This window comes from Nuphar pumila, chromosome 11 (genome assembly GCF_984573655.1).
Source record: "Nuphar pumila chromosome 11, dmNupPumi1.hap1.1, whole genome shotgun sequence".
Taxonomy (NCBI): domain Eukaryota; kingdom Viridiplantae; phylum Streptophyta; class Magnoliopsida; order Nymphaeales; family Nymphaeaceae; genus Nuphar; species Nuphar pumila.
Window position 1 is genome coordinate 3,649,457 of NC_143259.1, and position 22,999 is coordinate 3,672,455.

General features: G+C 38.8%; 2 protein-coding genes across 4 annotated transcripts; one reads left to right on the forward strand and one right to left on the reverse strand.

The window, feature by feature from the left end:
* Positions 1 to 1,401: 1,401 nt before the first annotated feature.
* On the forward strand, positions 1,402 to 14,177 carry PSD1 (phosphatidylserine decarboxylase 1). 3 transcript variants are annotated; one of them, XM_089980483.1, is made up of 12 exons: positions 1,402 to 1,619; positions 2,339 to 2,427; positions 4,316 to 4,369; positions 4,525 to 4,590; positions 4,794 to 4,854; positions 7,543 to 7,652; positions 7,769 to 8,025; positions 10,805 to 10,911; positions 12,139 to 12,206; positions 12,588 to 12,665; positions 13,469 to 13,588; positions 13,841 to 14,177. In XM_089980483.1, exons 1-12 carry the CDS (start codon positions 1,475 to 1,477, stop codon positions 14,000 to 14,002), a joined length of 1,317 nt encoding a protein of 438 aa, XP_089836609.1. In that variant the 5' UTR covers positions 1,402 to 1,474; the 3' UTR covers positions 14,003 to 14,177. The 3 variants fall into 3 exon arrangements, with proteins under 3 accessions (XP_089836609.1, XP_089836610.1, XP_089836611.1); XM_089980484.1 differs by having other exon boundaries at positions 1,402 to 1,604; XM_089980485.1 differs by lacking the exon at positions 1,402 to 1,619 and adding an exon at positions 1,728 to 1,982.
* Positions 14,178 to 17,446: 3,269 nt separating this feature from the next.
* LOC149821667 (uncharacterized) lies at positions 17,447 to 18,124 on the reverse strand. Its single transcript, XM_089981259.1, has 2 exons — positions 18,102 to 18,124; positions 17,447 to 17,804 (listed from the first exon to the last, which is right to left on the reverse strand). The coding sequence occupies exons 1-2, from the start codon at positions 18,105 to 18,107 to the stop codon at positions 17,649 to 17,651; spliced, it is 162 nt and encodes a 53-aa protein (XP_089837385.1). The 5' UTR covers positions 18,108 to 18,124; the 3' UTR covers positions 17,447 to 17,648.
* Positions 18,125 to 22,999: the final 4,875 nt, after the last annotated feature.

The following is a 22,999-nucleotide window of genomic DNA, read 5'->3' on the forward strand; positions in this document are numbered from 1 at the left end:
GGGCTCAATTTATGAGAAAACTCTAAACTTATTATTATCTCTATTATATATCTAAAAAAAGCTGAAAAAATAAAATAATTGAAAATTAAAAAAATGCCAAAATTTTATCTCATCAACTATAAATGTTTCATCTTCATAGCTCTCTCATATATAAATAGATGAAATATATTAATTTTAATTCAAGTAGACTGCATAATCTAATAACTCTTTAAAAGCTAAAACTTATTTTAATTTAATAAAATCTAAATATTGAATCCAATACGTAATCTAATATCTATTATAAATAAACAAAATATTAAAATGAATTAAATGATAAAAAATTCAAATGAATCTTTATGGACGTGAGGTAATCTAATTGGCTTCTACATCAAATTGAGAGTTGGATGCATTGAGCCCTAACTCCTATGCCATGGATATATTCTAGAGGTACAGGTCTGAAGATATACCAAGGAAGGTCCACTTGGTGTGAGGTCCATGTTAGATCCAACCTTCTCCCCAATTAAGAGATCTCAAATATGATGATCTAAGATCCACGGTCTTAGGTCAAAAATGGCCTAGGCTCGGTCCATCAAAATGACAGGCCAGCTGGCTTGTTCCTTACCCCTACCGAAGACCTCAAGACCCTTAGATGCTAGATTTGATGGATCCAAACACACGTTTGGACTTTGGACTTATTTACGGGTTCAGACATGGGACGAAGAAGGGATGCGAATAGGGATGTAAACATTTTGGATTCAGATCCGATGTAGCCAAAGCCGTATTCGCTGATCAGATGCTGGCTTAACGGATTCAAATTCGGCTTCGGCTTCGGACAGTGAAAATCTCATACCAGATCCATTTTTTTACATATAAATGGATTTGGATATCTGATAAATTCAGATATTTGTTGGATTCGATAGCAAAAAATCAAAAGCATAGTCGCAACTGATTATATTCGGATATGGTTTTGGCTCATCAAATGCAACTAAACAGAATCAAAGTTGGTTGGATATCTGATAAAATCCTATCCATTGACATCCCTAGATGCAAATAAACCAGCTTTGGCTGGATCTTTGATCTGATTGCATGTTACTTTTGTGCATGAAATGAATCTCAAAATAAAATGTGAACGTTTTTGGGATCAGATTCGGGATTGTAAATTGGAAAATTCGAATACGGATTCAGTTTTGGATCGACTTTCCCCTTGTACCTGTATTCAATTTTGACTCGCTTGTACAGTTGTACGTTTTACATGCGAAGGCACATGGTGAATTCGGATCCGGGTCTCAAATTCGGATCAATAGTGATCCTGCTCTATCCGATTCGTTTGCACCACTAGACGGGTAGATTTTGAGCGCTATAAAAGCCCTCTCTCTCTCCCCGCCATTATTTCCTTTTCTTGTTCTTGACCAAGACGCTCGGGCCACTCCTAAAACCCTAAACCTTCCCTCCTTCTCTCCTGCTCTCCCCGAGTGTGCGAATCGGGTTTACAAAGATGTGGTTTAGGGTTTATACGAAGGTGTGGCATTTCCCGCATCATTTCCAACCTCTCGCTTCTCATCCGAACGGACCGATCGGTGGTTCCAGGAGAAGCCTCGCCACAAGCCGAGCGTCCTTCAACACGGGTAACAATCCTCAAGGTTAATCCTCTCCTCCATTCATTTCCACCCTCATTGATCGGATGCGTTTGCGATTGTTTTCGTTTTCTTGATTTTCTTAAGCTCTTGCACGAGAGAACGCAATTCCGAATTGCGAGTCGAATTTTATCGTAGTGTTGTGTGTTCATTATATAGTTTTTACTATTTCCTGCTGATAATTACATGGAAAGTATCATCTTCACAAATGATGTGTGTGTATTTTGACGGTCTTGATAGGTTTGGTTTTCGATGCATATTGATCAAAAACTTGTTGCTAAAGGTGGTTTTTGAAGTCTCGCACTATGTAGTAAGTTTTTAGTTTGGTTTCGGCGTGGAAAAGGGACTTCGATCGACGTAGAGTTACCTGTAAGTATGGTCGTTGTTGGGTACCACTATGGTAATATGTGGTACAGGTTGTAAGAGAAGTGTGAAGGTGAATTCAGTGCCTATATTTAATATATGTAAGTGAAGTTATTTGTAATTGGGAAATAACTAAAACCCACGGCTGCAGCTCTTATTGTATCTCCAAATTGACGTTTGGTATGTCAATGGGATTATGAACAAATAAGTAAGAAGTCAGTAGGTGGAATGGGAAGGATGTGGCGTATAAAGAATAACTTTCGTTTCCTTGTTTCAGAGAAAAGAAAGCTAGCATTTTATTTTGCTCATTTAATTGCAAGCATTTGGAGCTTACCTTCTTATGTTTTGCTGGTATTTCTCAGGAAACTCTTTTCTTCTGCCTGGTGCAACCGTGGCTACCATAGTGATGCTTGGCGCTCTGCACGCAAGGCGTCTTTATGATGACAAGAAGGTAAATGACTTTCGTTTAATGCGTGTTTAATGAAAATAAGTTGATTGCTTTATTTCCACATGATCAATACTTCAAACTATCTGCCTACAAGTTTTCATTTTCATTGTTAACAAAGGACGTTATATTTGTTAGCTTGTAACCCGTATGGAAAATATAGAGTAACACATGATGCATAACAACTAGTCCGTTAAAAAAAAAGAACTGCAGTCTGAATTCTTGCCCACATGGGGCCCATCATCATCCTTTAATTAGGAAAAAGTGACATGGTGAGAGTTGGATCTAAATTGCACTAACTAAAGTCTAGACTGCACTAAATCTGTTTATTATGAGAAGCTGACTAAATGGCTATGTGTAAACTGTATAGGGTAAATCTGTTGGGTTAGAGTATGTACTGTATAGTTTGTTCCTGTTAATCTCTTAAAAGCATTCTGGATTCCCTAGTGGACCTTTTATATGCATCCGTATCTTAATTCCCTGTTCAGAAAAATTCAACCTCCATTATTAGTAGTTCACATTTGGCATTCTCTGTAGAAAAGATGACAAGCTTCTATGTGATTTTTCCCTAGGATCACTAATATTGTTGTTTGGACATTTCATTTTGATTATCACAAAAAAAGAGTGAATGATTTCAAATGCTATAGTGGACATTACTGGTATTCGTGTATTTGTACTTAATCTAATGACAATTATTGATTCTGTCCACACAATAATATTAATCGGTTGGTTTCTAAAACATGGACTTGCTAGTAAGTAGCAAATGGCCATCACATAAATGATATTCTATACATATACATATAGATATGAGAAATTGCAACTATTGGAGTGCTGAGTGCATTCTGCCCAAGGTCACCAGACTAGGAAGCGGAAACGGGAAACAAAACGAGAAGCAAGATATTTTAAAATTTATAAGAAGCTGGAAGCGAAGAATCAATTTAAAAGCGAAATAGGAATAAAAGAGAAAGTGATATGAGATCAAATGAGAAGAAAAACACAAATCAAAGGAGAAAAAAATTAAAACTGAAATAAAATTGATTATTCTTAAAATTTGTAATTTTGTAGTGTAAGAATGAAATTCTTCTCAAAATCCAAAAGTGATGATTGCCAATTTTAAAAAAGTACATGAGAAGTGAGCGGGAAGTGTGAAAGGAAGCACATGAAAAACATAACAAGAAGTGTGAGAGAAGCGTATAGAAATCGTGTAGGGAAGCAGGGAAAAAACATGTGGGAAGCATAGGAGAAACACGGGAGAATCAAGATTTCTATCAAGTTTCGTGCTTCCGAAGCGAGTTTCAGGGAAGCGTGCTTCCCACCTATCTATGAAGCTTCTGGTAACTCTTTCTGCCACTACAGAATGTTGATGTGGTCCCTTGATGGAAGAACACTTCATATATGTGAAGATTTTTAGTGTGTAAGAGGAGGGAAACATGATCATAATTTTCTATAAGCAGTTTCTTGGATACAGGAAATTCTCAATGGCTAGGTCTAGAGTTGGAGTTTCATCCAGTTCTTACACGTTCTGTTCAACTGAGATTGCTGTGCAGCTTGGGTCAAGTGCCAGGAAATGCTGCAACTTTGCAATATTTGTGTGATTTGCATTTTTCCCCACAAAGAATAACATCCACATCCGTTGCAGTTGTACCAAGTCGATGGGGAGTTGCTGATTCTCCCTTGACTTGACCTGCATGGTCCATTCTAGAATCACTCAATCACTCTAGCTGGGTCCAACAGACTCAGTTAAGAACTTAAGCACAACCAGCACCTGTTAGCTGGATATTGTTTACTGTTGGCCATTCTCTGGACTTGAACAACTTGGCTCATGCATAAGATCATTGCAGTTTTTCTATTGTCAAAATTATTTATTTACTTGCTTATCCTTTTGCTATGGCAGATGGAGGAGGCAAGAGAGAGTGGTATTGACTTGGAGTTTGCCCCTGATGTAAAAGTGAGTAACTTTTGATGCTTTAGCTTCATTATTTATTTCAGGAAAATAATTTTCATTTTGGTTGTGCTTTGAAAACTTCTATTGTTCATAGATTGTAGTCATGCTTCAGAAATTAATCTTCTTCTTACCCAAAAATCCATGACTTCTAAATGTAGGCTGATTTTTTAAGGTTGCTACCCTTGCGGGCCATTTCCCGCTTTTGGGGTTTCATCACAAATGTGGTTAGTGTCATCCTTCTCCTCTAATAAATTTATATTTTGCATGACAAATAAGTGTGGTCTACAGTCTTATTAGTCTTGGTACTCACTATGATTGACTTGACGTGATTGAAGCAGAGAGTAGGTTGTTTTCTTATTTAATAATTTGTTTCTCATGTTTTGAAATATGTAATGATTCTTTTACAAATATTTAATTTTTGTCATAGGAAATACCGACAATGCTTCGATCTTATGTTTACAAAGGCTGGGCTCGAGCATTTCATACAAGTATGATTTCTTCCTTTGTTTTCTGTGATTGCATAACCATATTCCACTGAATGGATCCTGCAACAGATGTACCTTTTGCCAAGCATGATCTTTTTTTTTTTGTTTATTATTCTCTGAATATCATGCATGGTCATGGATAATTTATAACTACAGTTATGTTTTTGTTAGTCTTACTGTTCCTATCCGAGACGGCAATAGCATGCGTAAGATGTGTATATATTATAGCTCGACAACAAACTTTCTTGTGAGATAAGATGTGTCTAATTGGTTTAGTTTTCTCAATGTAGTTTCTCTTTGAATGACATGTTCCTTGTGTATCTTTATCTGGGATGTTCTTGAATAAGATGTGTATATTATCATCTTTTGTAATGGGTTTAGCAATTCTGCTATTTTTGGTCCTTTTTATGAATATTGTGCACAATGTTATTGTTCTTAATGTATGAAAATAAGATTTTGAACTGCTTTTTACTACTTTTAAACATTGTTCCTTGTGTGGTGTCTTTCAAGAATATTGTATACATGTCAAAAAGATCAAAATCTGGTAGCGGTTCTTGATTCAGGAGAATCAGAACATCCGTACTCCACCACTTCTAATGACACCTTGGTTGAATTCTTTTCCTTTTCCACATCTTACTTCACATAACTTCTTGATGCTTTAATTTTTGTGGATGAGAAGACTGGTTTGAAAAACCATTAAAACCTGTTTTGAATGTATTGTTTACTGCTTGTCAGAAAGCTGTATTCCAATATGAAAACCATGTAGCTTATTATGTAAAAAGTTCTGAGGGAGAGATGCTGCTGCAGATACTTTAACTCTTAGGCCTCCTTTTGCAGTTCATACAGTGCATGCAATCTCTGCTGGAGGTGATCCTAGGACAGGGATGCATCACTAGGTTGTCCTTTCACAACTTGTTGCCCTGCCACTCTCATTTCATATGTAATGTGGGCCAAAAACTTGGGAGGTGCATCACAAGGTTACATGTGAATATGAGGTTTCTCTACAAAAATGATATGGCCCACTCCAAGCATAATCAAAAGATGGTATTTTGTGATAATTATTAAGAATCAGAAGGAAACTCCATTTTCATGTTCACTAATCTATTCGAAGAATGGAGCATTGTAGGCTATGCCGATGTTTTTTATCTGTTTCCTATTCTGTGGTTCTACTGCCGATGCTTTAGCCACAATATCTAATCTATTTCCTTGCCCACAGAAAGGATTTCAAAATCCTCAAATATTTTCAATGTCATAAAGTAGGAATCTATGTAACACGGACTCTTCTAATAGGGCACCATACCCGCGTCGCACCTGCACCCATGGGGGTGCGACACTTGGACATGGCTTCCTTTGTGTCAGGTGAAGTCAACCACACTGAGATCCATTTCTGTCTAAAAGTAAATTTAGTTAACCCTAACCAAGTTCAGTTTTATCTATATTATATATATATAAATACATAAATGCACACATACAAGCATTGTTAACTTAAAATTGTTAAAAATTATATATATACCCTCCCCGCACCCAAGTTTTTTTAAAGTGCCGCATCCGCACCCGCACCTATGTGACATAGGTAGGAATGCTATCTACTGCCAATTTTAGCTGGATCATTCAAGCAGTCTTAAGGCCATTACCTCCCCTTTACATCTTTGCTATGGCCTGCTTGTACTGTGCACACCTAGAAATTCCTAAATGGCGGGGATGGCAAATCTATAACATTTCTGGAATAGTATATAGTGGTAGAAAATGAAGGGCAAAAAATATAGAGGAAAAGAAAGAAAAGTTGGAAGAGGCAATGCTGTGCTGTTGAATGTCTCATGTCCAAGTATTCAATAATATTGATCTTAGTGGTCTGTTTTTTCACATGGTATACATTATACCGAGTATGTAAGAACATCATGAATATTTATGTGCCAGTTTGTATTACTAGCATACCCTCTGGATTCTGGAAGTAGTCATGGAGTATGATTTGCATTTTTCTGATTATTGAAAGCTTGAACTGACCATTGAGATATGTTTGTCATGGTTTATTTACCATTATCATTGCTATGAACCGAGGTTGAGTCAATATGTCAATTTGGGCTTTCTCTCATTTATGGGTTATCTTCATGCAGTCTGCCCGTTGATTTCTTGCTCTTTGTTGCCATGTTCAAAGCTTATAGACTAGTAAACAGGCATGCTGTACAAAATTTGAGGGTTATTATATGGTTTTTGTTGCTGGATACGTACAACAGTGTCACAATGCTTAGGTACCATTGTTCAGTAAGTACAACCATTGGGTTACTGTACATATTATCCAGTTACTTGGCATCATAAACATCGTGCTTCCTATGAGCTCTTAGTCTAGGATTTATCATTTTTTGTTATAAAAAAATCATCATGCTTTGCATTTTAAGCTTGTTCAATCATGTTTACATCCTCCATATGGCATTGTGTTGTCAACTTTTGACTTTGTAGGTGATACCTCATTGTCTTATTGCTTTAATAATATTCCTTGTACTTCTCAAAAAAAAGGAGAAGGAAAAAGAACTTGTTTGCTTATGGAAGTTTATACTTGTAAGATCTTGAATGTAAACTTGTAGATCCTAGTATTGTCAGTACTCAGTACCATACTTGAGTACCTCTTTTTGGTGTCACTATTGGTATTTTAAGGGTTTGCAATTCTTTTGTTAAGCATATTTTTTGTTGCAGATCTTGATGAAGTTGGTTTGCCATTGGAGGAATATGCTTCGTTACAAGAGTTCTTTATACACTCTCTTAAAGAAGGTTCACGGCCTATAGACCCTGACCCAAACTGTCTGGTAACTGGTAACTTGCTGTGCTATCTTGTCTCCTATAAAAATTTTTTGGGGGTTATATGCTGTTACTTTATAGACTGTCATGGGTTCATGAAATATTTATTGTGTTTGGTTAATAGGTTAGTCCTGTTGATGGCATAGTATTGAGATTTGGAGAATTGCAAGAACCTGGAGATATGATTGAGCAAGTGAAAGGGTTTTCGTATTCGGCCTCTTCCCTTCTTGGCACTAGTCTCTCTGTTCCTCTTCCAGCTGTGGGAGATGTACGTGAAGAACATAGTCCTTTAGAAAATCGTCATAATATTAGTTCAAATAAAAATTCATGGTGGAGAATCTCATTGGCGTCGCCTAGGGTACGTGGTCCTGATGTACTGAGGTAATCATATATTCCTGTGTTTCTTGTAGTTTCTGAATTCATTTAGCTATTAAGCTTAAAATTTTGAAATATGAGAAACTATTAAATGTATTGCATGCTTTTGTGGTTTAAAGTGCTGATTTTAACACAATTGTTGCTATTATTACAATCATTATTTTGTAGTAACAAGTATATTACAATTTAGTGGTTTCAAAAGGTAAAGTAGTATCACATAGAAAAGGTGAAAAACTATTTAATCATACTGCATAGTGGGATATCGCATATAGTTTTTTAGAGTATATTAGCATCTCTGGAGGTGGTTGTATTTCCGTTTGGTTTGCAGCATATAGTTCTCTTAGAATTAATTCTTTATATGCTGTGTCTTTAGTAAACTTGAACAAACGTGCTCAAGGGAAGTAAGTATGTTCTTAATGGTTGTGTTTCTAGGTTTCCAGTAATATTACATTGTGGGGCTGAAAATATGTTTTGCAGAATATAGGGTCTACAAAGATAGAATTTTGAAAAAAAAATCAGAGAAAATGCTCATGTTTTTCTGTTCTTTTTTGGGAAAGAACAGAAATAATGCTTGTGTCAGTATGCAAGTACGTACATGTTATATGCATGATTTTGTATGTGTGTATTTGTCCACATATTTCTTTCTGATGGCATAACTATGCCAACCTCACTGGCATAAAAAATTGCCAATGAATGGGCTGAAAAAATGCGTCCAAGCTCTAGACCCCTTTTGCACCAAAGATGTTTTTGATGCATCTTTTAATGGATCAAATGTGTTTAAAGAGCATTTTGTTAATTGATTTGAGTGCAAGGAATCTGCTAAAAAATTGAATTTCTATGTGTTGGTTTAAATGTACATTCACTACAAAACTTATTTAATAATCAGGAAAATCTTGAAGAAATATTTTAAGGACACATGCATTGGGAATAGCCAAATAAGCAAGTTGGGTTGGGGATCCTGCACTGATAAGTTAGTACATGTTTATCAATCTGGTTATCTGAATAAAAACACAAAAATGAAATAAAATTTATTAAATGATATAGTGGATCTAAAGGGTGACATCAGCATAAGCAGTGCTGACATTGCTTTGTGGCTGATATCACCTCCTATAGATGTCATTAAACAGTGCCCTTGCAGTTCAAGTCCACTGTGTTTTTTTATTACCTATTTGGTCACTTTAGTGCATATTGAGCTCGGTCATTCTAAATATTCAAAATTTATGAAAAATCTTTTCTGAAAACAGTTTTTCTTAACTTTATCTCTGGTTTAGCATTTTCTTAACAAATATATTTAGCTATACATCTTTATATGTTATGCTTACTAGGTTTTGTTAGAGATGTGTAAACCAGTGTTCAGTAGGGTCCAAGCCAAGGAGCCATTAGGAGATAGGTTTCATGTTAATAGTTTCTTAAAAGATGTTTGTCTCATAGCTCAGGAAGCTGTGTATTGGCATGACCCGGATAATGCAAAATGTACACTGAAAAGATCAAATGGGTGGAAACTACGTTTTAGTGAAGTTTTGGATTATATTAACCTTAGCTTGGTCTCAACAAGTGCGTTGGTTGTGCCAGGCTTTGTCATCCTTGCAAACTATGTCACATGGACTCACCAATTCTTTGCAGTTTTCCATTAAGAATGGTATATAATAGGACACAACATAGGAGTACATTGGAGTATCCTTGATATATAACTTTCAAATATTAGAACTCAAATGACAGGATTTTGTCCAAATGGAACATGCTTCCTGTCACCTGTTACTTGGTACAGGCCATCCGATAATCTAAAAACAAGGTTAGTTTTTATCATATAATGAAAATGATATATTGAAGATTTTGTTGATGATTTTTTTTAAAGGTGTACTATGCTTGACAAGTCATTAGTGATTCACATCCTGGTGTAAGCTACTCCTATAGCTCATTGAATGAACCAATATGCATGCGTGACAAATGCATTTATAGTCTAAAAATGGGTTGGAAGGCCATAAGGTACCTCATTGAATTATAATCTGTTTATGGCACTTGCATTTATATTTTATATCATAAAAAAATGGTTTGAAAGCCTTAACGTCATTTTATATCTCCTTTGTATTAGCGTTGGTGAATGAGTTTGCTGACACGTGGATGGTCTTTCAATACTGAAGGTTCTTTGATGTCTCAATTGCGTCTGGTACCTAAATAAATGTGAATGGGCACTTCTTTAGGGTCTTATATAGTTATATGCCAACAAGAAAAGAAACATTAGAAGATTTTTTTTTTATCAAGCTGCCTTTAGCACATTAACCATATGTGCCCTTGTTTTTCTTTGTTTTGATGCTATCCATTTCTTGTTCCTCCATCTTTTTTCACCTTTCTCTTCTCCTATTCATTTTAGCTTTGAGGCTTTTGGGTCTTAAAGAAAAATGTTGTTCATGTTCTTCTATGTATATTTGTTTTCTTGAGGAACACTCAAGTTTCTCTACTTATTGTAAAACTATATATTTCTTCTTGCATGTTCCCCCCTTTTCTGCTATAATTATTGTTTGGCTGATACTCATTTTTAAACTCTAAGCTAGTGCCTAAGGTGTTTTCTTGAGTCCATGGTTACTTCGTTGGTTCCTATGTTTTGCCTGTATCATTGTGGCAATTCCTTTATTTTGTTGGTTATTGATTTGGTTGGTTCAAGTGTGATGAGATTGAAATGCTTTCTTCTCCTCCCAATGCATAGTTTCTTATGGTACCTTTTTTGGGGGGGGATTGGAAATGGATATTTTTGATATATGTAATTCTTTGCTATGTCCTTTGGCAGTCCAGTGAAGGGGATATTTTATTGTGTCATATATTTAAAGCCTGGTTACTACCATCGAGTACACTCCCCTGTTGATTGGAATGTTCTTCTTCGCCGCCATTTCTCCGGTACTTTCTGATGGACATGTTATACTGTTACGTTTTCAGATGTATAATGTAGATTTCTTTCATATATCAAAGTGTTTAGGTGGCATAATTAGGTTAAGCATTGTTGTTACAAGGTGTATATGTACTTTCAAAACACTTTACCTTTGTGCTTGTGTCATGTGCATGTGTGCGCTAGACATTGCCTCTAGAGAGAGGTAGCATAATGCAATTTATTAGCCAGTCTCGTACATAATAGTGTGGAGTTGATTAATTATATCATAAAATCCTCTAGTAAGTTCCAGTGGTACAATGTCAGTTAATTTCCATACACTTTGTGTGGTAAATATAAGTGCTTACATAATCCCTTGTTAAATTTCTAACCCTTCCCATTGTTTCCACGATTGCAAATCTTGTGATTGTAATTTGTTTGAGTGTATGTTTGAATAATTGGTGCAATGTAAGGGATGATTGGATGTTATCAAGTGTAATTCATCTCAGCATTTGATGTTGATTTTATGTGTCTAGCATGGTTAATAATGTCTATGGAAGCAAATTAGGACCAGCATCTATGCTTCCCTGGTGGTCATAATTTTTTTGGCAGAAGCTGAATTTATGGCAACCGCTTTGGGTTATTTAACCCTCAATTGATCTACTGCTGCCTGTCTTGTTGGCTCCTCTTCCCCATATCCGTCTTTCTTATGACATTGGTTATACAACTGTTTGTGTTGCTGGCAATGCTCTTCTGGCTCTTGCTTGTGTGCCATTTGGATTCTTAATTCGTTTCGCTTTGCAGAAAGCTCAGCTACAAAGTTGGCAAGTTTATCTAATTAAAGAATTGTTTTTTACCTGACCATCCCAAAATTTCATGGACTATTTCGTCTTGTCTTGTTCTATGGTCTTTCTAGTGCTTTCCTTAGTTTGTACATTGTTGTCTATTTTAGTGGTACGAGTTCATTATTAGTGGGATATTTTTTCTCATCACTGGCAAAAACTGTTATAAGTTGAATTTGGCTGTTGGGTGCTTTTCATGAAACTACGGATGTGAGCATGATGTTGCACTGTAAACTTGTCATATCATGTGAAATGAATGCTTTTCAGGATATGTTCTTAAGATCAATTGCTTTTAAATTAGTGTTTGTGTAAGCTGTGAATCATGACATGTATCAGATGCTTGTATAGGACCGTTGTTCTATTGCTTCCAAATTTGGTTTTTAGATTCTCTTTAGTTAGTATTTATATATTGTGCAGGTCACCTTTTCCCTCTGAATGAGCGTGCCACACGAACAATAAGAAATCTGCATGTTGAGAATGAAAGGGTAAGTTTTTTGTTTTTCTTACCAATTATTGTGGAGATATCCTTGTGAATCTCTCTAATATATGCGAATACACTGCAGAAACACCTATAGAGTAAATTGTAACAAATTTTGTCAAGCCTACACACAAAATTCTTTTTAATAAACATCAATCTATTTTTTCAAGCATGCATCCACATTTGATCAGCTTCCCCTTCTCCTTTATATGTTTGGAGTCCTATGCCCAAACTATTGATGTACACGTTCTTCAATTAGAATATTGTTACTGATTTAGATGGTTTGCTGATTGTGTTGCTTTTAAGAAATATATAAAACTCTTTCATCACAAGTTACATAGGTAGCTAACTAACTATTGAAACAAATATTTTTTCACTGTTCTGGCAGGTTGTCCTTGAAGGTCGATGGTTGGAAGGATTTATGGCGTTGGTGGCAATTGGTGCAACAAATGTTGGATCCATTAAGGTATTGCTATTCTTATGTTTATTATTGTTATTTTCTTCATTTCATGCATAGTCTTTTGCTTTATAAAAACATGACTGCTAAGTTTTTGGAGAAGGTACTGGAGTCTTTATTTTCTTTGTGGATATTTCAGTAAGAAAAGATCATGGTTGCTTTTGATATAATTGTTTGTTAAACACGGAAGGATAAGTTGCATCAGGATGCTGTCTAGCTCTGCTCCAGCTTCCGGTCTTCGTGTGTGCCTGAGCATATGGTGCAGTGGATGATTTTATCCTTCCCTAGTCCCCTTTATTTGTGCGTCTCCATGTCAGTCAGAGATAGTGGTGGATATTGGGCTGGACCAATACAACCCAGACCTGAGAGAGAGAGAGAGAGAGAGAGAGAGAGAGAGAGAGAGAGAGAGAGAGAGAGAGAGGTCTTCAATAACATTTTTTCTGCAAGAGTTTGATGGCATAAGCTTGTGTATGTGTTGGCAGAGAACCCAAAATCAAATAATTCGTGGCAGTTTTATGATTAGGGGTATTCTGCAAGATAAATTCATAACATATGAGCTTTTTTCATGCTGTTGCAGAATCCATGGTGAAAATGCATGCATCTTTTATTATATCCTATTTCCCTGCATGATTTTGGTAGTATATAAGCTTTGACATGTGTTGATGAATCCAAGGTAAATAATCGTTTCGTGCATGGGGGATAACTACCTTGATTATTCCTTTTTGATGTCCATCGTCTATTTCCTGGTTTTTCTTTCCCCAAAAGTTTACCCGAAAGGAAGCTGGGAATAATAATTAATCTTTCCTGGGCAGCTTTTCAGCGAGCCGGATCTCAAGACGAACAGGCCAAGGAAGTTGCTGCATCCTGAACCACCTGATGAGCGCTTATATGATCCTGAAGGCACAGGTTTGGTCATCAAGAAGGGAGAGGAGGTGACTACTCTATAGCTTAATTTGCAACTATGCAATTGTTTATTTTTATGGTGTATGAACTGCAAAGTATAAAGCTACATATGTTCTTTTCTGGATTAGATTGATTCATATGGCGTGCATTGTTGTTTAGGGGTGAGGTGTGTTTATGGGTTGGAGGATATAAACGGACTTGTTCTACATCATCCCTGTAGTTTTATTTTCATGTTATTTATCGTGTGGAAAACTGCAATCTGATCCAGACCATTTGCGCAGGTGGCAGCTTTCAGAATGGGATCTACAGTTGTTCTTGTCTTCCAAGCTCCGAGATTGAGATATGAAAATGTTGGGGTTTCTTCTGAGTTTAGATTCTGCGTCAGGAAAGGAGAAAGAATTCGAGTAGGGGAAGCTATAGGAAGGTTGCACGATTCATCCTGATCCTGAGTGATTGGTCCGTGTATTCTTTTGGCCCTGCTTCAGAGTGCGTGTGTGCCCGTTTAGTGGCTCACATTTCGCATGTTTCAGTTTGTTGTCTCTAATACAGATAACTTGAAATGCAATCGCAGATCATGTACTGTTTTACATTCGTATTGATGATTTCTCCATTTTTATTCCTCGATATTTCTACGATTCTACTTGTCCGCGTTGGGAAAACAGGCAAGACTTCCACAGAAGCGTTGCAGCAGCAAAAGGATATGAAACTTGGGATGCATAATCACGTGCGTTGCCCAAGTCCTTTGGAAACTCACTAGAAGGAATGTTTCTGCATAGGACCTGCACTGCACTTCGCCCAGTCTTTCATCCCATAAAAAAATGCTACGATGCCGATTAAGGATGTGAAAACAGAAGCATCTTGAGTTTACCTTGAAAGCTCGTTTGCATGGATGGTTTTGGGGTATGGTTACAATCTGTTCAAGGGGTTCTTAGCTGCTATTGTATAGAGACCGGATCCGGTCAGGGGCACTTCTGATGGCGGTCCTGGATGGTGAATGACATACAAACTACCATGGGTGAGTGCCCGTCTCTTGGATCTTATGCTTTTGATGGAGGGCACTAGAAGGGTTTGATAAGGCAGCTCATAAGGTGGTGCAAATCCTGCAAGCGGTTTTTGGACCAGAATGTCAGGCGTCTGTGAACTTTGGAAGCTAAAAATACTATTTTGGACAATGTTTAATTTTAGTGGAACTCTGCGGCCTCTGCATCAGGCAATATGTAGTTCCATGGTAAGTGGATGACGCATACCAAAGCCCGTTTACAAAGGCCCTGTTTGGAAACTGGTAGCTGGAATGAGAATTAATACATTTGACAACTACCACCTCCTAGAAGCGAATACATTAGATGATTGAGCCCGATAATTCATGTTAGATGTTAATATCCTATTGCAAGCACAATTTCTGCGGTTTTAAGAGATTCCCTTTTACTTTTCTGTATTAACCGGAGACCAATTATCTAGTGGTCATTTTACAAAGCACATCCAGTGTTGGAGGCAAAATCATGAAAAGGAAACACCTGCGACCGTTCAAGCAACCCTTCACAGCAAAAGAATCAATGACATGAAAATTTCTACCACAATTGAGAGTATAAACCCCATTCACAAACACAAAACTGTGATGCTACTACAAACTTACCTAGATCATGAAAAACAAATACGAGATCTTGATTCAGATATCCAAGATACGCATCAAAAAGTGAGTTACCTCTACTTGTGAGAATAGCCAGCAATGCGTAGTACATGAAAATATAGTGAATGAAACATAGCATTCTCAATTGCAACAACCAACTCAAACAAGCACATGAATGATATGAGGGTTGTATCACCACCACAACTGTCCATTGATGCTGAGAAGAATTCCACCATTTCCATCCAAAATTGCAGCTCTATATCACACTTTTGCCCCTGAAAAAGGAAATACAGAAGCAAAAACTATAGTATCAGTTACCAACTCAAACATCATTCTTCGTATGTTATTGAAACGCACAAGGAAAGAGCATACATGAATGACTGAATGGAGGAGTTACTATCTCACGTTTGAAGCCCAACATGAGGGTGGCTATGTATGGTGGGTACTCCACCATTGTGAACCGTCCAAATTCCAGATGGACAATACAAGGCTATCTCCTAAAGATTGATGGTTTAATAATACCAAATTTGGACTGAGTCTCAAAATTAGATCCAAACGCTTGATTTCAATCAGATTTGGGACATAGTTTGTTTTAGACCCAAATGGGTTATTGGAATTGGGTATTCATCGGGAGACTGTACGTATTGGGTCAAACACCTAATGGGTAGTGACTGGCTCGGTTCGTACGTGAATTGGGTTGGGTTGGGATTGAGCGTCAATTGGGTCGGTTCTACAACGTTCTGGGTAAAAAATCACTTCAGGTATAAACAGGCTTAGGCAGTTTGGGAAACAATCGGATTTGGTTCAAAAACAGGCTAAAAGGGTTATACTTGACTAGAAAACCATGTAAATTTAGGGGAAATCTATAGTTTATTAAAAATTCTTGAATTTTTTTTATCTAGGTAACATAAAAAATTAAACACACATATAGGCATGATTTGGGCCCTTGTCAGCAGGTTACATGTTTGGGACTTGAGCTGGACCATGGGTCCGGTTGGGTGTAATCAGTTAAATTCTTCAGTCCAGTTGGTTTGCCAGACCCCATTACACCCTTATTAAGCTCACCACCAACGACCAGCAGCACAACAACAACAACAACAATGGCGTAGCCTAAGGGGTTGGCATGGTAGGGTGGGACCTTGGTCCCTAGATGGGTGGTCAAGGTTCAATGCTCATGAACATCTTTCCTATGGGCAAGGTGGGGGGTCCTAGTGGGGGTTCTAGCCTCGGAGTTTTGTGCCGGCAAGATGACACTTGGTATGGCAGGCTAAGTCAGTGTAACCAATTATGCCGGGTGAGGTTTCTTGGGGTTATAAATAAAGCGGTTAGTGCAGGTCACCTTGTGTTGAGACGTTACAAGTTAGAACCCCAAATGATATCGTTGTATAACTGGGTCTTGGTAAACCCAGCTTTCTCTGTAGCTAAAAAAAACAACAGTAACAAACATACCAATCACAAATTCACAATGGCAATCATCTCGTTCGATCTTAACTTCTATACAACATTTTAGGGATGGCAGTGGACCGGGGAAATTGGGCCCTACCCCGCCTTGCCCGTTTGGAGTGGGGATGAAGGACATGAAACGGCGGAGATGAAGGTTAAAATCAAAACCCGTGCGGGGATGGAGTTAAGCTTTTCTTCGTCCCGATTCCCGCCTTCCCCTGCCCCGCCCACAATCCTTCTAAGTAGGGATGGCAGTGGGGCGGGGCGGGGGACAAGGTCTCCACCGCTGCCCCGCCTCAAGATTTTATCCTCCATCCCCGTTTCATGTCCTCCATCCCCGGTTCGGGGATGAGACGGGGCGGGGATATTGCGGGGAAAAGTGGTCGGGGCGGGGAAAAGTGCACGTCCATCCCCGCCTCCACCCCCGGACGGGGATGGATTTTAACCTTCGTCCCCGCCTCCATCCCCGTTTCATACCCTTCATCCCCGGTCCAAACGGGGCGAGGCGGGCGGGACCCCGCTTTCCCCCGGTCCACTGCCATCCCTACTTCTAAGGATGGCAATGGACCGAGGGAAAAAGGGGCCCCGCCCTGCCTCGACCCGTTTGGACGGGATGGAGGACATGAAACGGGGATGTTCAGATTTATGAGACGGGGCGGGGTGGAGACCTTGTCCCCCGCCCCGGTCCACTGCCATCCATACAACACTTACATTGAATTGCATCATTACCCAATTGGAATAACATGCTAATCACATTCCATGACAAAAAAAAAACCAGGAAATCTAAAAGAAGATTCAGCAGAAATTTGAATTCTTTTTTTTAGCCACAATCTTGTGAAAAAAGATTCAAAATCAACTACCTATACCAAACATTCCAAGAAATCCCATCGAACAATACGAATCGATAGCAGAACAAACTCCCCAACACAGAAATTCACACAAAGATCAAATCAAATTCCAATCAAAACATGCACAATCGATCAGACTGTAACCCCAATCGACAAACAGAAAAGGCACACCTACGTCTGCTTGGAGTAGGCCGACGACGAAGACGGTGAACGCTTGTTCCGGAACATCATGTATCCGACCGGAAAAACGACGCCGACCATCATGATCATAGCCCCGATTATGTACCTCAGAGGGCCTGGTGGCCCTACTTCTAGAAGCCTCCTCATCTGCAAAGTGTAGAATCAGAATCACACCCACCACAAAACCCAAATTTTCTTCCCATAATCCCACAAAAACCCCACATTTCGTTCTTCCAGTACCACCCAACAAGGAAAATAAGAGGAAAACCCAAAAATTCGAGTCAGATCTACCAATAAACCACATAAAACCAGCCAAGTCAATGCATAAGAACACTCAAAACCCTAGTTTTTTTCCCAAATTCGAAACCGCATTCTTTTCTCCACACCACCCCATAAACCCTAAAGCAAATTTACCAAAAATAAAATTAATAAAAAGAAACTCACCGGCATGGTTCCTGCACAATGTATTCTTTGAAGAGAGTTTCTGTTTTCTGCTAATTTATACATCCGCACAGATCTGGTCATTGATCGATGGTTATATTCAATCTACACCGTACATCTCACTTGAGGAACTCTGAGGTGGAGCCCATTCACATCTGTCCATCAAGGGAGATGTGCGGTGGGGATTGAGTATAGCCGATGAATCCGTCAAGGTGATCTGACTGGACTTTGGATGTAAACGGGTCGGATTCAGCTTGGATGAAGGCATTACTGGATCCGATCTAACTCAAGCTCGGAGTCCAATGTGGATATAGATGTACAATGCTAATGCCAAATGTGGACCTGAGTACCTTAAGGCTTGGGTTGTTAATGGGCCGGGTTTGTATCGGGTGTTGTTTCTGACTCAAACTCCAATTCCCCATATGAGCATAAAATTGCTGACCGAAGGATGTAATAGGTTCAGATTCAGATCGGATGTTGTCAATACCAGATCCAACTAATTTGATGTTGCTTAAACGAATTCATATATGCATCCACTTATAATTGGATATGGTTTTGCTTTAACTAGACAAAGTTGGATTTGGTTGAATATTTGATAAAATCCGTTATGGATTAGAAGCCTTACATTGAGATGGAAACAGCAATTTCATGTGTTGCCAGAAGTTGGATTCACCAAAATGTGGTGTTGAGGATGGAGATGCCAAAAACATCCTCTTTTATGAATGGTGTTGAAATGTGATGTTGGTTCTGCCAACTCCATTCCCAATTCAGCATTTTGGCAACACCACCTGCTCTCAAACAGCAGGGAGTATGAGAGCTCTTGAGGAAACGACAACATACTTCCAATTCAAGTCTCCCAAACAGAGCCTAAATATCTAACTCGATATGCATCAAATAAAAAAATTTGGTTCAGAGTTGGATGCAGAACTCAATACCAAATGCAAATCCAATTATGGTCGAATGTTGTGTACTCTACCAAATTCGACTGAACAGCTTCAGATTCAATTAAATATCTAACCCAAATCCAAATTGCTGGCGTGCCTAAGCAGGAGTGAGAAAATATAAGAGTGAATTCGGTCTGGATGTGGGATCAACTAGGGATGCCAACCAAATCCGAATATGATTAGTCAGATTCGGTAGCCAAATCCGGATCCAATTAGAAATCGGATTTGTGTTCAGTATTGATTTTTTTTATTGAAACCCGACCCCAATCCGGTTAATATCTGAATCTAACTAAAACCCAAACCCAATTGAGTGTAAATATCGGGTTTTAAGCTAGTGGGATCAGGATTCGGTTTTAACTTTTTTCATTCGACTCCTAATTGGGTTTTATCTTTTTCCATCAGAATCCAATCTCTTGTCATCCCTAGGTACAGCTGGCAAATCTTCTCGACCTAATCCGGAAACTTACAAGGTCAGGTACAAGTTCAAAAGTTAGAGCTGTTCAGGTTGGGGCTTTATCAAGAGCAGATCAAGTGATCTACCAAATCATATCCTCACCCTCCACAATGTACACAAGGACCATGAAATCCCCTAGTTTGAACTCATAGTGAGAAATTGTTGTTTTGACCAAATCTTACCCATGAATGCATTCAGCATGGTCAAAGTTAGGGGTGGCAATAGGGTCGGGTCAACATGACGGGTTGGCGGATCAGCATACCTCAACATGAACCCAACCTGTTTATTAAACGGGTCAGCTGTGGCAAACACGAACTCGACCCATTTATTAAATGGGTAACCCGACACGACAAGGTTAACCCGTTTAATAAACAGGTCGGGTCGGGTAAACGGGTTGGCAGGTTGTCGGGTCGGTTTCAGGTAAGCGGGTAAACTGGTTGGCGGGCAGGTTGGCGGGTGGGTTAGGGTCGGGTAAACAGGTTGGCAAGCGGGTTGGCGGGTCAGGTTCGGGTAAATGGGTAAACGGGTCGACGAGCCACTACCGGGCAGTGCTCCAGTCCCTGTCGTCCATCTTCGTCGAGAAAGCCGACCGGCTCCACCAGATCGTTACCATCATCTCCGAGGCCGCGAAACAATCGCTGAAGAGGAAGGGGCTCCACTTCCCAGTTCCCACCTTGGCGGAAGCCCAGGTACATGAGGGCCAAATGGCTCTCCCCCTACGAGCGGACAAAATCGAGCCAGGGCGAAAAGGAGAAGAAGGCCGCCACCACCATCGCCGTTAAACCTTCCGGCCTCTCTACCACCAGATTTTTCGACGAGTCCAAGTTGCGCTTTAGCGACAATCTCGGTCAAGGAAAGGACGCCACCGGTGGTGGTGGTCAGATGAAGGTGATGGTGACGGAGTGGACGCCACCGGCGATCGAGCTGAAGAGTGCCCACAAAGAAGGCAAGATCGTCGTCGGATTAGCCTTTGTTCTCCGAGAGAAACCCTAAATCCCTAATCAAGTATTCAAAAGAAAAAGGACCCAAAGGTAAATGGGTAAAAGGGTTGGCAGGCGGGTTGGCAGGTCGGGTTCGGGTAAACGGGTTGACCCGCCCGCCTAACCCGTTTATTAAACGGGTCAGACGGGTTGGCATACCCCTAACACGAAACCGACCCGTTTAATAAACAGGTTAGGCGGGTTGACCCGTTTATGATACTAACCCGTCTAAGCCAAACCCGAACCCGCCTAAGAAGCAGGTTGGCGGGTCCTGTCAAAAATTGCCACCCCAAGTCAAAGTACTCTTAGAACATGTTTTTTAAATGTACGGTTTTACGAGGGTTGAACTTATGATACATTGTAAGCCATTGATATTTCAACCCTTGCAAAATCTTACCTACATATTGGAATAACATGATCTAAGTACAGATTTTTATAAACCCAATGATCACATCTAGGGGGTTAGATGTTAAAAAAAAAATATTAAAAACTAAAAATATTATAGTTTTCTATCAGAAGTTCTTTACCCACGAGGGTAGCATATATACATTAACCCTCAATTAAGATAAGAAACTTTAGGGAGGAGTTGGACTATCTTATCTTTGTATGGGCCATCTTCCAAGTTCCAACTTGTCTATTAAAAAGGTATATATATATATATATATATATATATATATATATAGAGAGAGAGAGAGAGAGAGAGAGAGAGAGAGAGAGAGAGAGATGCAAATCGGACACTTTTTTGAGTTGTTTATACCTTTTAGCAACTGTCAGGAACTGCGTTAAAGGCATCTAAATTATTGGCTGTTGGACGATATCTTAGGGAATGGAAGAGAAATATGGTAGGGGATCTGAAGCTGCGGTAAACCCAGATTAGTGAGGCGATAAAATCTTTGCAAATCCATGTTGATCAAGGTGACTCTGTAGCCATTGATGAAGAGCTTCATCTTCAAGGCGAACTATTAGACATTCTCAGACTTGAAGAAGTCAATTGGAAGAAAAAATTTCGATGTAGGTGGCTTAAAGAGGGAAATCATAACACTTTGGCCATAGTTTAAAAACTCGCCCAGTCAACCCAGTGACTCAGCCGAGATCGCCATCACTGGGTCAAATATGATTACAAACTCGTTTTGTACAAAACTTGGCCTGAGTCACTAAGTTGATGCAGCCGAGTCATGTGTATATATACATATATAATATATTATATATATTATATGAAATATAATATAAAATTTAAGTATATTATATATAAAAATATGGTCATACATATATTAATAAATTTATACATTAAATATATTATAAAAATATCATATAATACATATTATATATAATATATTGATAAAATACTGGAAATTATATATAATATATATATATATATATATTTATATATTTTATACACTACAAGAAAATAGGTTATTAGCGACGAAATTATTCTGTCGCTAGTTAGCGACGGATTAATGAGCGCAACACATCCGTCGCTATAATCAATGAAATTTACGAAAATAGCGACGAAATATATCCCGTTGCAAAATCTGTTGCCAATTAGCGGTGGATTTTGCGACATAATATTTTGTCGTAACAGACACAACATTTAGCGACGGCGGTTGCGACGAAAAATATTTCGTCGCTAATTAGCGACAGAATATATTCCGTCGCCATTTACGTGTTTTGATTTACGGCGGCTTAGCGATGGAATTAATCTGTCGCTAAGCCATCGCGAATTGTCGCATAACCCTAATCCCAGCTCTCTTTTCTTTTCTTCTTTCTCTGCTCCCGCTCCCGCCAGCCTTCCGCCGTTCGTCGTTCGCCGGCCCCACCATCCACCGTTCGCCGACCCCACCGTTCGTCGTTCGCCGCCGCCCGGAGATGGGTAATTTCTAAAATACCTTAAGGGGGTCGCCCCCCCTGTGTTTTCCGACAGGGGGTCGACCCCCTGCGGTTTCGGTAGGTCATTGGGTACTGGGCTTCTCAAGGCCTATGCAAGATGTTTTCATTTGACTCATTTTTTTTTGTGACTTCATTTTAAAACAGTGTTTTTTGCAGATTTCTCAACAAAAGCCGCTTGTGCTCAGCCACCCGTGGTAAGTAAGTGACAAAAATAATGCAAATCGAGTAAATACCCGTGGTGAGTAAGTGATGCAAGCACATCACATGTTATTTAATTTATTAGATGTAACACTTTATTGTTCACACACTCACTTAGTTGTTGATATCTAGGGTTGCTTTGTTGGAGTTCGGAGATCATGCTGAGCATGATTTTAATGTATGAATATAGAAGTGTTCTTATTTTTGGAGTACGGATTCCATGCTAGGCATGGTAGTAGTAAGTGGAATATTGAAGTGTGTTTGTTGCAGGTACATGTTTGCCATTTGTTTGATATGAATGATTACGATGTATTGCAATGTTTGATGTAATTGTATCCATGCTTGCATGTAGTTACTTTCAATTTGATTATGGCTTCCATGTGAAATTGTATAATAAAAGCATGCTTCAAATGATTGTATCGTGTCATTAATAGTTTG